At 35.9% G+C, this 15,297-nt stretch overlaps 1 protein-coding gene across 2 annotated transcripts in view; it reads left to right on the forward strand.

Annotated features, from left to right (window-relative positions):
- TOR1AIP1 (torsin 1A interacting protein 1) overlaps positions 1–14,865 on the forward strand; it is a 43,192-nt gene extending 28,327 nt beyond the window's left edge. For both annotated transcript variants that reach the window (XM_027074436.2, XM_027074435.2), the window contains 3 exons: positions 9,296–9,340; positions 9,694–9,750; positions 12,486–14,865. In XM_027074436.2, the coding sequence (XP_026930237.1) occupies positions 9,296–9,340; positions 9,694–9,750; positions 12,486–13,273 (890 nt within the window). In that variant the 3' untranslated portion in view covers positions 13,274–14,865. The remainder of the gene's footprint in view (positions 1–9,295; positions 9,341–9,693; positions 9,751–12,485) is intronic.
- The last annotated feature ends 432 nt before the right edge of the window (positions 14,866–15,297 follow it).

Here is a 15,297-nt window from a genome sequence, read left to right on the forward strand (position 1 = left end):
TTTCTTAGTTCTTAACTATACATTCCGGGTAATTGATAACAGATATATTTCTTCCAGGTAACTGTAGTACACTTTGTTACCAAAAATATATAATTTTTATTTCCTCTGATAAGCCATTGTGCAAATGCAATGGAGAAGGGAAAATAATTACACTGAAGATCTGATTAGAATGCAGAAATAGATTTTTTTAGTTGCTAAATTAATAGGTAAGGCTTAGTCTGTTTGCGTCCCTGCTTTGTCTTAGTGTATTTATTTTATTTTTTTTTTTAATTTTTTTTTTCAACGTTTATTTATTTTTGGGACAGAGAGAGACAGAGCATGAACGGGGGAGGGGCAGAGAGAGAGGGAGACACAGAATCGGAAACAGGCTCCAGGCTCTGAGCCATCAGCCCAGAGCCTGAAGCGGGGCTCGAACTCACGGTCCGCAAGATCGTGACCTGGCTGAAGTCGGACGCTTAACCGACTGCGCCACCCAGGCGCCCCATGTCTTAGTGTATTTATTATGGCTTAAATATCTGCATACTGATTGATAGCCATCTACTACATATACAGAGCTTTGAGAATTATATGGAAATTATATGCCAGAAGTTTGCACACTGAGGTGCAGATAACAGAATTTTTTAGACCTTTAGCTACATAAGAACTTTAAGAACAGTGAACATGAAAATATTTTTAGTGAAAGTAGAGGCCTGCAGTGATTTTCATATGGACTGACAGATTCCTCTTTAATCCAAGATCATTTAAAATGGTTTTTGCTTAGCATTCTAATAATTTCATTATTTCATTAAGTTTATATTTCCATCTTCTTTAGTGAGAAAAAAATTAATTTTTAGATTTAGGTGTTCACGAACCTGGGACTTTCACATCCTTATTGTCAACCCATGATAGCACAGTTCCTTAGGTAGACAGGTCCCAGTTTGGGTTTCTGCCTGTTTTCTAGTCTTTTGGAGAAGATAGAATCACTGTCTTTATTTTTCCTATTTCCCAGGTAATAAAACAGTGAGAATAGGGAAGAGTATCTAGGGAGAGGTCAGGCCTCTATGAGTCTGTGCCTCATTGATATACATGTTTTGGAACCTGTCTCTGAAAGTAGCACAGAGGAATGCCTGGGTAGCTCAGTTAGTTAAGCAGCCAACTTCAGCTCAGATCATGATCTCACAGCTTGTGAGTTTGAGCCCCACATTGGGCTCTGTGCTGACAGCTCAGAGCCTGGAGCCTGCTTCAGATTCTGTGTCTCCCCCTCTCTCTGCCCCTTCCTGCGCATGCTCTGTCTCTCTCTCAAAAATAAATAAACATTAAAAAATAAAAATAAAATAAATAAATAAAATAAAAGTAATTCAGAGATACAAAGGAGAGTTTGGAGTTAGAGCTGCAGTCCCAGCTCTTCTACTTACTAATTGAGTGACCTTGGTAAAGCCACTTAACCTTTGTTAAGGTTTTCTTACCTTTTCTTACCTTTAACGTGGGGACAATAGTGCCTATGACTGGTTATTCTAATTATTTTGTTATATATGTGAACACAACTTTTTACGTCTGAATACCAAATGCATAATTACTAATTAGTAAATAATTACTAAATGATTACTTATTTATTGTTAACAATATATTGTGTAATAATCAGTAATAACAACTATGAAAGATTCATGTCCTCTGCACTTGACTTTTATAGAGTGATTGTTACCATACTTTTCTGACTGGAAAACGTTAAGCTTTATCTTTTGAAAAGGTGTGTGTGTGTGTGTGTGTGTGTGTGTGTGTGTGGTGTGTTTTTTGTTTTTTGGTTTTTTTTAGGAATTTCTGTCACTATTTCTGATGATATTTTTAATAAGAAGAGGGATAGAGATTACCTCTTAGAGAATGCTGTCTGCCTGAACAGTATATACCCTGCTTATAAGTTTGTGTTCTATGAATTTTATATATATTACATATGTTAGATAGTAACTGTTATTTAGCTATTCTTTATCATTAAAATCATCATAGAAGAGCACTTAACAGAATTTTCTTACATTATCTCATTTGATCTTTGCAACCATGGATTCAGATATACAAGATAAACATTTTCTTGATGGATTTTTTTCTAAGACAATTGTATTATGTTTCACATGCTCTTTCACTACTGGTTCCTCTACTTGGTGTCCTCATATAGTAACTTTTTAAAACATTTTATTGAGGTATAATTGGCATACATTTAATGTATTACAGGCTTGATATGCTTGGGGATGAGTATACATCCGCAAAACTATAACCACAGTCTATACTGTTAGCGTATCTGTCACCTCCAAAAGTTTTCTCTCACCCTCTTTATTTATTACTATGTGTGTGTATGATAAGAGCACTTAACATAAGATCTACCCTCTTAGCAAATTTTTAAACATATGGTACAGTATTGTTAACTATAGGTACTATGCTTTGCAGTAGATTGCTAGCACTTAGGCATCTTGTATACCTGAAACTGTGTACCTTTAACTAAAATCTCCTCATTTTCCCTTTCCCCTCCCTCCTACAACCACCATTCCGCCTCTCTGCTTCTGTGAACTTGACTATTTTAGATTCCTCACAAAATGAATTTTCAGAACTTACAGCTATATTGTCTTATATGATGCAAAACACTGTAGATTTTATACATATTATTAACACTAGGCATTAAAAATGAAAATACAGTGTAAAAAAGCAATTTGTATTTATTTGCAAGTGTAACAAGTCACGAGTTGATAATGAAGAAGCAGCAGTATGATTGTTTTATGGTGGCCTCGTGTAATCAATACGATTGCCTCATAGTAGCCTAATTGATACACTAATAAATGAATCATTATAAAATTTTTATGGCAGACACTATTTCAGTCAGATTCATAATACAGTATTTGGAAACATAATGTTACTTTAAAGAACAAAACAAAACATTCACCTGTGATGATAGGCTGACAGGCAGTTTCTCCAATTACTTAGAGAGAGCAGTATATGGTATCATAATTCCTTGAAAGCAAAGTTAATAAACAGTAAGAAAACTAACCTTATTAATTTTGTATTGATTATCACTCCTCTTATGCCTGGGTAAGGATAGGCTATCCTCTTCCGTACAAGCCTTGCACACAGTGTTCTACACAGTGAACACTTAGGAGAAGATGATGACCCAAAAACACTTCGTACAATTCTTGCCATACAGTTTATTAGATTTTCACACCAAGACACTTATACACATGCAACAGATCAGTTCATTGTGCTGCGTGATGGTTATTTACTAGTCATTAAGTGGAAGTGCATCATCATAAAGGTCTTCAACCTTGTCATTTTGTGTTGAGTAGGCTGAGGAGGAGGAGGAAGGGTTGGTCTTGCTGTCTTAAGCGTGACAGAGGCCAAAAAGGTGGAGAACATGGAACAGGAGGCAGGCATGCTCCAAAATACTTAAATTCTGTCTCACTTTTTTTTTTTTTTGTCTTCTCATTTCTCTAAAAGTGTGTCTATATGGTTCCAGTTTTTCTTCCACCATTTCCTTTAGTTTCAGTACCTCTATCATAAAAGGGTCCTTGTCGTTAAGTCAAAAGCAGTCTTGAATAACTGGCCACATTATCTAATGTCAGTTTGTTTTCTGCCGCTGCTGCTTCTACATCTTCTTCCTCATCGGCTGGCATCAGATGATGCCACATCTCCGTCAAGGAGAAGCACACCTTCTCCGTCAAGTCGTCTTCTGTTAATTCCTCTGGCGTGTTTGTTAGCTTTTGAACTTCTCCAAGACCCATATCTTTTTTTAAATTCCAGTATAATTAACACGCAGTCTAGTTATGTTAGTTTCAGGTGTACAGTATAGAATGACTCTGCAGTTATTCAGAGCTCATCACAGCAGGTGCACTCCTTAATCCCCTTCACCTATGTCACTCGCCACCCCCCCACCTCCCCTCTGTAACCATGAGTTCTCAACAGTTACGGGTCTCTTTTGGGGGGGGGGCACCTGAGTGGCTCAGTTGGTTAAGCTGTGGACTCTTGATTTCAGCTCAGGTCGTGATCTCACAGTTCGTGAGATCGAGCCCCACATAGGGCTCCGTCCTCGCTGACAGTGCACTCAGCCTGCTTCTGATTCTCTTTCTCCCTTTCTCACTGCCCCTCCCCTGCTTACACTTACTCTCTCTCAAAATAAACAAACTTAAAAAAATTCTTAAAATTTTTTTTTTTTAACGTTTATTTATTTTTGAGACAGAGAGAGAGCATGAACGGGGGAGGGTCAGAGAGAGAGGGAGACACAGAATCTGAAACAGGCTCCAGGCTCTGAGCCGTCAGCACAGAGCCCGACGCAGGGCTTGAACTCACATACCGCGAGATCGTGACCTGAGCCAAAGTCAGCTGCTTAACCGACTGAGCCACCCAGGCGCCCCAAAAAATTCTTTAAAAAAATTACAGAAAGAACAAAAACAAACAAAAAATCTTTTTGTTTGGCTCTTTTTTTCTTTGCTTTCTTTGTTAAATTCCACATATGAGTGAAGTCATGTGGTACTTGTCTTTCTCTGACTTATTTATTTGACTTAGCATTACATTCTCTAGATCCATCCATGTTGTTGAAAATGGCACGATTTTATTCTTTTACACACACACATATATACCACTTTTTTTTTTTTATACCACATCTTCTTTATCCATTCATCTATTGATGTATACTTAAGCTGCTTCCATAATTTGGCTATTGTAAGTAATGCTGCAATAAATATAGGGTGCATATATCTTTTCAAATTAGTGTTTTCATATTCTTTGGGTAAATAACCAGTAGCAGAATTACTGGATCATATGGTAGTTCTATTTTTAATTTTTGGAGGAACCTCCCTACTGTTTTCCACAGTGACTGTACCAGTTTGCTTTCCCACCACAGTACAACAAGGGTTCTTTTTTCTTCACGTCCATGCCAACATTTGTTTCTTGTTTTTTTTCTTTAAGTTTATTTATTTTGAGAGAGAAGGTAGTTGCATGTGGGGGAGGGGCACATAGTTGGGTGGGGGTGGGGGCCGGCGGAGAGAGAATCCCAAGCAGGCTCCCCTCTGGTGGCACAAAGCCTGCACAGGGCTCTGTCCCACGAACCGCAAGATCATGACCTGAGTTGAAGCCAAGAGTTAGACGCTTAACCAACTGAACCACCTGGGCACCCCTCTTGTGTTTTTGATTTTAGCCATTCTGACAGTGTAAAGTGATATCTCCTGGTGGTTTTGATTTGCATTTTCCTAATGATGAGTGATGTTGAGCATGTTTTCCTGTGTCTGTTGGGCATCTGTATGTCATCTTTGTAGAAATGTCTTCCTTGTTCATGTCTTCTGCCCATTTTTAATTGAATTATTTTTGTGTGTGTTGAGTTGTATAAGTTCTTTCTATATTTTGGATACTAACTCTTTATGAGATACGTCATTTGCAAATATTTTCTCCTGATCAGTAAGTTGTCCTTTAGTTTTATTGATGGTTTCCATTGCTGTGCAGAAGCTTTTTATTTTGGTGTAGTTCCAGCAGTTTATTTTTGCTGTTGTTTCCCTTGCCTCAGGAAATATATCTAGAAACAATGTTGCCTGGACAATGTCAGAGACATGTGCTCTTTTCTAGGATTTTTATGGTGTCAGGTCTCACATTTAGGTCCTTAATTCATTTTGAGTTTATTTTTGTGTATGGTATAAGAAGGTGATGCGGTTTCAGTCTTTTGCTGTCCAGTTTTCCCAACACTATTTATTGAAGAGATGGTCTTTTTTCCTATTTTATATTCTCACCTCCTTTGTCGAAGATTAATTGGCCATATAACCATGAATTTATTTCTGGGCTCTTTATTCTGTTCCATTGACCTATGTGTCTGCTTTTGTGTGAGTACCATACTATTTTGCTTATTCTAGCTTTTTAGTATATCGTGAAATCTAAAATCCATATCTTGATACCCTTCACCCCCCACCTTTCTGCCATATTCATGATCTCTCTCATGATTTCCTTGATCAGCTGTGTTGTAAATCCTATAAGATAACACACATCTGGACACAGTTTTCTCCAGCAGGAATTTATTGTTCTGGGTTTGATGGTTTCTTCTATAACAATTATGGCATTATTAAAGTATATACATATGTTAATTTTATGCAATTATGATTTAATACTGTATATTTAGGGGCACCTGGGTGGCTCAGTGAGTTAAGTATCCAACTTTAGCTCAGGTCATGATCTTGCGGTCTGTGAGTTCGAACCCCACTTCAGGTTCTATGCCGACAGCTTAGAGCCTTGATCCTGCTTCTGATTCTGTGGCTCCCTCTGTCTCTGACCCTCAGCTGCTCATGTTCTGTCTCCCAAAAATAAACATTAAAAAAATTTTAATACTGCATATTTATGTTTGTTTATATTTCCCTCAGCTTCAAATGTCACCATGTACAGTCTGGGTGCATAAATTTTGATAAATTTTAACTCTACTGTAATTTGTGTGTATTTTATGGTAGTCAATGATAAAGTAGTATCTACATATATTTTATATATTCATGAAATACTTAACTTTTTCTTAATTTTTAAAAATATTTCTAGGCTATGCATTTTGACTGTGAGTTTTTCAAATTGTTATAAATCTTCAAAAAATTGTTCAGTGTGTTAAAAGTCCACATATCAGTGGACCTGCACAGTTTAAACCTATGTTGTTCAAGGGTTAACCGGATATACCACATTTTATTTATTCACTCATCCATCAGTGGACTTTTAGGTTACTTCCATGTCTTGGCTATCATGAATATTACTGCAGTGAACATAGGCGTACAGATATCCCTTCAAGATCCTAATTTCAGTTCCTTTGGGTATATATCCAATAGGGTGATTGCTGGATCGTATTGGTAGTTTCATTCTTCAGTTTCTGAGGAGCCTTCATGCTCTTTTTCCATACTGGCTGCAGCAATTTATATTCCCACCTACAGTGCACAAGGGTTCCCATTTCTCTACATCCTCTGTCCATATACCTCACTCTTGACTTTTGTATAATACTTATCCTAACAGGTGCAAGGTAAAACTTACTGTGATTTTGATCACATAACTCATCACATGTTTCAAGTGTGCTGTAATCACATGGTCTGTTTTTGCTTCTGTTGCCTGTGTTGTTGGTGTCATATACAGGAAATCATTGCCAAAGCCAGTGTCAGGTTGCTTTTTCCCTGCATTTTTTCTGGGAGTTTTATGGTTTGGGTTCTTATGTTTAAGTATTTAATCCATTTTGCATTGATTTTTTTTGTGTGTGTATGGTATAAGAGTCCCAGTTTCATTCTTTTGCTTGTGGATATCCAGTTTTCCCAACATCGAGAGAGTGTCCTTTCCCCATTGTGTATTCTTGATATCCTTGTGAAAGATCAGTTGACCATATCTGCATGGATTTATTTCTGGATTCTTTATTCTCTTCTGGTGGTCTGTATGTCTGTTTTTATGCCAGTACCATACTGTTTTGATTACTCTAGCTTTCTAATGTACTTTGAAGTCAGGAAGTGTGATGCACCCAGCTTTGTTCTTCTTACTCAGAATTTCTCTATTTAGAGTCTCTTGTGTTTCCTTGTGAATTTTAGGATTGTTTTGTATTTCTGTAAAAAATGCCGTTGGAATTTTGATAAGGATTATACTGAATCTATAGATTGCTTTAATGTTTATTCTTGAGTGGGATAGTGTGTGTTGGGGGGGGGAGGGCAGAGAGAGAGGGAGACACAGAATCCAAAGCAGGCTCCAGGCTCCAAACTATCAGGACAGAGTCGAACGTGGGGCTTGAACTCACGAACTATGAGATCATGACCTGAGCTGAAGTTGGTCGCTTAACCGACTGAGCCACCCAGGCTCCCCTAGACATTATTAGAATATTAATTCTCCAATCCATGAACATGGGGTACCTTTCCATCTATTTATGTCAGCTTTAATTTCTTTTATTAGTATTTCATAGTTTCCAGTGTACAAATCTTTTACCTTCTTTGCTAATAAGTTAATTCCTTATATTTAGTTCTTTTTGATATTATTATAAAGGGGATTATTAATTTTAAAAAAATTTAAGTTTGGGGCACCTGCATGGCTCAGTTGGTTGGGTGGCCGACTTTAGCTCAGGTTTTGATTTCACGGTCCATGAGTCCGTGAGTTTGAGCCCCGTGTCAGGCTCTGTACTGACAGCTCAGAGCCTGGAGCCTGCTTTGAGTTCTGTGTCTCCCTCTCTCTCTGCACCTCCCCACTTACACTCTGTCTCCCTCTCTCTCTCTCTCAAAAATAAACTTAAAAAAAATTTTTTTTTAATTTAAGATGTTCTCTGAGTTATGTAAATATTACATGTTATATAATAACTGTATAATGTTATATATTTATAATCAGTATAATATATATTGTAGCTATATGTTATATGTGTTACATAAAATGTCTCATTTGATTCTTTTATATAATAATATGTATTATAATTTAATGATTTCAGGAATAGAATTTAGTGATTCAGTATTATAGTTTTATATTATTATAGTTATGTATTACTATATTATAATATTATATACTATCTCATTTGATCTTTGTAACCATAGAGTAAGGTATTCAAGATAAATATCACTTGATGGAATTTACTTGTTTGTTTTAGTAATTCAGTTGTTAACTTTGGTGACCTAAATTACAAGTTTCTAAATGATGTTATTTCCTAGGCTACACTAGTAATTGTGAAACAATATGCCTTAAGGTTGATGTCATTTTGTTTCATTTGAGATTTTTTGTCATATAAGCAAAAATAAGGCTATTTCTATACCTTAGCAGTGCTAATTTTATACCTCTAGGTTAGTCCTGTGTTTCTCAAATGAAAGTTCTTGGTAAATACCAGGAAGGTCATTTATATATACGTAAGTTATAAAATCCCAGGCAAGTGATAGATGGCAGTGTTAGCAAATGTAGGTCATATGAATTAGTAACTCTCTCCCTTCTGAGAGTTGCCCTTCCATTTCTTCTCTCTCTTATGTTAAAATCTGTGGTCATGCCAAGAAGCACTGAGGGAAAAAGGAAAAATTTAGGATAATTTTGTTTGCTAAAATAATGATAGAAGTAGAGATTTGATGGAGTCATGAGAAAATTATTTTTGAAATCTGACCACAAACCTAAATAAAACAGAATTGTCTATTAATAGAAATGGTGAAAAGTTTGTACTATAATTTAAAAAATATTACTGATATTTGAAATGATCAGAAGCACCAGAGTAAATATTTGAATCATTTTGAGTTAGAAAGTAGGATTAAGATTGAGTTTTACCTTAAAACCCCTTATGCTGTAGCTCAATAATCCATAATCCATATTTTGTCCTTTTTTCCCCTTCTTACAGCATCATCACCAGACAGGAGTTCAATATATGGCAGTTTTTCAGATGGTATAATACGTTTTATTTTCTTTTAGTTGTACTTATTTTCTTTGTTCTATTAACTTTGTGCTATAAATTTCACCACTTCCATTAAATAATTTGGATCAAATAATTTAAGGCTTTCTCACAAAACAAATGTATTATACTAGACCATGGCATGCTGTGAATAATTATGAAAGAAATAACTTTTGAGTCTCAAGGAGCTGTCATTCTAATGGGTGCTTAGATCTTCCACTTTTTCTTCTATTTCTGGCTGATTTCTGCCTCATATTCTCATGGTAGAATTTGTATTTTCTTTCTCTGTTGGAAATACTTATATTATGAACCATAAATTGATAAGTCTTTATTACTTCTGTCATTAGATGACAGCATTCAGAAATCAGAACTTGGAAACCAGTTTCCATCAACTTCCAGCCAAAGTAAGTTTTTCTGTTCAGTTTTTATAAGCAAGTTTCTGAAATCGGTCATTCATAATTGTTTTAATTTTTTTTTGACAGCAAACAATGCTATTTGAAGAATTGTATTTTAAACACTTAAGAGGAAAAAGTATATATTTTACTAGCAGTGAAATTCTTTAAGGACAAACTATATGAAATAACATCCATACATAAGACTATCCATAAGACTAAGAGCAAAAGTTAATAAGCAGCACTACTAATAATAACCAAGTGAACCTTGCTGAATCAAAAGAAAGATGGCACATAGCATGACATAATAGGATTACCATGGGTTTTAGAGTCTACAGACTCGACCACTTTAGCCTTCTGTGTAGCCTTGGGGCAAGTTTCTTTAATTCTCTAAGCCTCCTTATTGTCCTGAATAAGTACTAAGAAAAATCTTCACAGTGACTCTCAGGCTTTGGTCTCATATCGCTTTCTACTAGCAAAATTAATAAATACCTAAAGAATATATATACATATATATACACATTTATGTACATATATATGTGTATATATATGTATATATGTATACATACATGTGTGTGTGTATATATATATATATATATATATATGTATGTATGTATATGTGTGTGTGTGTTATACCTGTCTGTATTTACCTAGAAATTAAAATTGAAAAATTTTTAAAGTGCCTATTTATTTTGAAATAATTTAGTAAGAATAGTGACCAGTTGCTTGTATTTTCTAGTCTCTTTAATGCCTGGCTTAATAAAATAGAGCTGGATTCTCATATCTCCTTCTTCATTCAGTATGTTACAACATGTTGTTTTGGTTGCAGTATACGCCACATTCCAGCTTTATACTGATAATACAGATTTTTAATAGTCTTCAGGTAATTGTGGATATTCTGATAAATTCAACAAGGTACTTGAAATGTGAAACTTGAGACCATATTAATGAACTTTTTATGTTGTTACCTTAAAATCCATTGGTCTTTCTTATACTTTGAATGGAATATCATGTAGTGATCATTCGGAAAATACTGGTTCACTAAGTTATGTAGATCTTCCAAATGTTGACACATTTTTAACACAGTATAAAAAGATAGCATTTGTTGATATCGCCACCAATCTCAAGACAAAAGTTCTTAAGTATTCAGGAGCTGTCAAGCTTAGAGTGGCAGATACAGTATTTCTACAATCCTAATTTTCACTTTAAACCATGAATTCTGTAATTGGCAACAAATATTGTCAGCTGTTTTTCTAGAAACAACAGACTTACTTTGTTCATCTTCAAGAAAATGTCTGCCAAATACTCAAGTCTGACTAACCATTCTTTGTCACTTGTTCTTAAAAGTACTAGTTCAGTTCAACTCAGCTGCACAGAGTTCTTTTCCTCGAGACAACTACTGTGCTGTGCTGGGTAGCAGAAGTACTTTAGGTATATTTCCCAGTTCTTCACATAAAATACTAAGATTTGTGCTCAAGAGTTGAGTATTAATTAAATGAAAAATTTTGCTTTATGAAGCAGTTTCACTGATACCCTTAAATGAATGGGTGTCAATACAAAAACTGTATTAGCACTACCCTGATTCATGCTAAGGCATCAGTTGTTTTTCCCACCATTGCTTTCTTTGCACCATCAATGCAAATGTCCACATGGCGGGAAATGTCAGATAACATCTTAATGTTGTGAGAATAGCTTTAACCTCAAGGACCTCCTTGGAATGATCTCAAGGTACCCACCAGTCACACTTTGAGAACTATTTCTCTAAAAACTCTGTAGTATAAATAAATAGAAGGTATAAAAGTATTATGCTTGTTTTCCTGTTAAATGAAGTGGTATATGAGAAAGTCCTTTATTAAACTGGAAAGTGCTAGGTAAATGTAATTGGTATCATTATTGCCAATAATAATTAAGGATGAGTTGCAAACTCAATTTTTTTAATGTTTATTATTTATTTTTGAGAGAGAGAGAGAGAAAGAGACAGCACATGCAGGAACGGAGGAGGGGCAGAAAAAGAGGGAGAATCCAAAGCAGGCTCCAGGCTCTGAACTGTTAGTACAAAACTCGACTTGGAGCTTGAACTCAAGAACCGTGAGATCACGACCTGAGCCAAAGTGGGACACTTAACCCACTGAGCCACCCAGGCACTCCATGAGTTGCAAACTCAATTTTACTGGTGTTAACTTGCATTCCACAAAGATAGGCATCTGCAATTAAAGGGACAGCTACCTATTATAATATATGGAAGATATTCACTTACAGTGCATCCTTTTTTAATCCCTTTGTATACTTCAGAAACATTCCACCTTGGATGATCAGCTACATGAATTCTGAGCATCTAAATTTAAAAATCTATTTTGTATTTTAGTATTATTAACCTTTTAGTATTGTTTATCTCTCAAATATTAATAGTAGTAATAATAGTTTTGCTTTAGAAATTATCTTATTTCTGACTTATGTCATTTCATACATTTAAATTCTATTTTTTACTCTAAGACTTTTTATCATTTTGACATTGAAGAGACATATGCATATTTACACACATAACTTAAAACCTAGGGGTGTGAGATTTTCTTGAATACATGTGATAAACCTTTCTTTAAGAAAATAAATTACCCGCTCTGTTCTTTAAATTCTTTCCACTTTTAATGTCTATGGAAATTAATATTGGTCTTACAAGTCGTTTGTCCTTGAATCTAAGAAAATGATCACTGGCATTTCTTTTTCTTTTTTTTTTTTTTCCTGAGCAGAAGCAGCTGGACAACCCAAAAGTGCATCTTTTGTCAAGATGAAGTGGTGGTGCCTGCTCGTTCTGGTAGCTTCTTTCGCCATCGGGAGTTTTCTCTTCGTTTGTACTCCTGAGGTAAAAACCACTCCTGTTCAAGAGTTCCAGAACCAGATGAAACAACTTATGAATAAGTACCAAGGTCAAGATGAGAAGCTGTGGAAAAGGAGCCTTACATTCCTAGAAAGACATCTGAATAGCTCCCAGCCTCGGCCTCAGCCTGCTATCTTGCTGCTCACTGCTGCTCGAGATGCTGAAGAAGCACTGAAGTGTCTGAGTGAACAAATTGCTGATGCCTACTCTTCTTTCCACAGTGTCCGTGCCATCCGGATTGATGGGGCGGACAAAGCTACTCAAGACAGTGATACTGTCAAAGAAGAGGTAGACTGGGAACTGAGCAATGGGTTCACGAATGGCCAGAACGCAGCGGTGGTACATCGCTTTGAGTCACTGCCTGCAGGCTCCACTTTGATCTTCTATAAGTATTGTGACCATGAAAATGCAGCCTTCAAAGATGTAGCCTTAGTCCTGACTGTCTTGTTGGAGGAGGAGACGCTTGGAACCAGTCTAGGCCTAAAGGAGATTGAAGAAAAAGTGAGAGATTTCCTCAAAGTCAAGTTCACCAACGCTGACACACCCAACTCCCACAAACATATGGACCCGGATAAATTGAGTGGGCTCTGGAGCCGTATTTCTCACTTGGTCCTGCCTGTCCAACCTGAAAATGCCCTGAAAAGTGGCATCTGCTTATAAAGGGTGACAGAAGACAAAATCATGTCTCAAATTCGGAGAATTTTTCAGCCTTTGTAACCAGAGACAGAATTCAGAGCTCTTTATGAAAGAACTGGTTTCTTTTTAAAGGATGTTAAATTCTTAGGTAAACATGGAACATCTAACTCATTTGTTCACCCTAATTATCTGTTATTTGAGAGAATCATTTCCCTGTTTCCATTAAGATCTGCGTTAATGATCTCTGAGGACTACAACTTACACGCAGTCCCCTAGTCTGTTTAGACTCGGGGTTGAATCATTACTGCCGTGTTATGACCAGACCAGGTTGGGGGGGATTGGGCTCCTTCCTATGAATCCTCCCAAGTTTATAAGTTAGATTTTTCACAGAGTTTGCTATTAGTAAGGCAGCTCTATAAATGCAACTGTGGGTTTTCCCATTATTCTCTTTTACCATCATTTAGGTGCGAGTTCCTTAGTCAGTTTCCACTTTTAGAAGCAAGAGTAATGAAAGGTCATCTGAGTGTGTTTGGATTGTTTTCTTTGTTTTTGGAGGGCAAGAGAAGGAGGCAAGGAAAAGGAGAAATTGTGGAATGAGGAAGGTAAGGGGGAAAATCTTCAAGATGAAATTTAAAATAAGCCACTGAGACTTAGGTCATTCAGGTATAGCCATATGAACTCTATTCTCAGTGAATTCTGCTGGGGTTTGTTTTTCACGTGTCCTTTTCCTTTAAGAAATTTTTGGTCCTCCCAAGGATTTTAAAGCATGTATATAATAAGATTTAGCATATTTGTTCATTTGACTCTTAAGGGTGTGGTCAGTTCAGAGCAGTTTATTTTGGACATATCCTGAAGCCTTTGTTTTGAATTAAGAAATATAATCGCAGGAATTGGTAAATCACTGGTTAACCGGCTTTCCTGGGCTATCGAAGAAGGATTTGATTTTCTGCGTGCAGTTTTACAAATATAAAGATGTACTATGCACGTGATAAATTTTATTAAGAGTGCCTCGAGCCAAAGAGAAAGCGAACTTTACCATATGTGGAGAATGTTGAGATGTACTACTGTGCATTCCTGTACCGCTGTTGTATTTCAGTTGTAACCTGGCATCTATAACTGACCTTTCTCATCTGTTGACTGCTTTGTTATTCTTAAAATCGTAAGATTCTAGATACACCTTTTTTTTTTTTTTAATTTCTACAAACCTTAAATGAAAATACTGTTTTTAGAATACTAGAGGCAGTCATTGGCTTTATCATTCACCTGTTGAGGATCCTCCCATGCCTGGTAGTAGAGTGTGGTCCGGTTCCTTCCAACTAGGACAACCCGTATTCATAAATTTATACCCTTTATTGAAAATTGTTCCTGACTGTCAGAAGTCAGGTCATCTGATTTATAGAGGATTCTAAAAACAAGAGTTTTTGAAAAGGCTTATTTTATACACATATATTATATGGAGAAACAAATGTTTTTATTAAATGTTTCGCTGACCAAAATAATTTTAAAGAAATTAATGTTACTTATGTCTTTCAGGAGAAATAATTGTAGCAGCTGATCTGTAAATGACTTTAGAAGCTATTTTAGTAATTTAAATAAATTTACTTTCTTGGTTTGTACTCTGTGTGTCGTAAACTTAATGATGATTCATGAACCTTTTTTTTTTTCCAGTTAATCCTAGAGTTTTCTTTACACTTGAACAATTTTAGTAATTTCTGCTAGGAGAAACAAAGGCCAGAGAATTGTAGCCATTTACAAGTACATTGGTTAAAAATATAATCACCATGCTCTTCTGTTTCATCCAGGGATTTTTGAATTATCACTATATTGGAATTAATTTAGGTTTTCCTGACTTGGCAGAAGAATCTACAGCAGTGTTTCTCAAATTTGTCCTTCTCCCCTCCCTAAAGAGTGTTTTCAGATTTTTTTTTCCCTAACCATCTACCCCCTTGAAATTTTAATACCATGCATATACCGTATATCTATCTATGGACTATATACATTTTTGTCCCTTATACATATGAAGTGAAAATTTAATAACTCATCAGCTT

This window comes from Acinonyx jubatus, chromosome E4 (genome assembly GCF_027475565.1).
Source record: "Acinonyx jubatus isolate Ajub_Pintada_27869175 chromosome E4, VMU_Ajub_asm_v1.0, whole genome shotgun sequence".
NCBI lineage: Eukaryota > Metazoa > Chordata > Mammalia > Carnivora > Felidae > Acinonyx > Acinonyx jubatus.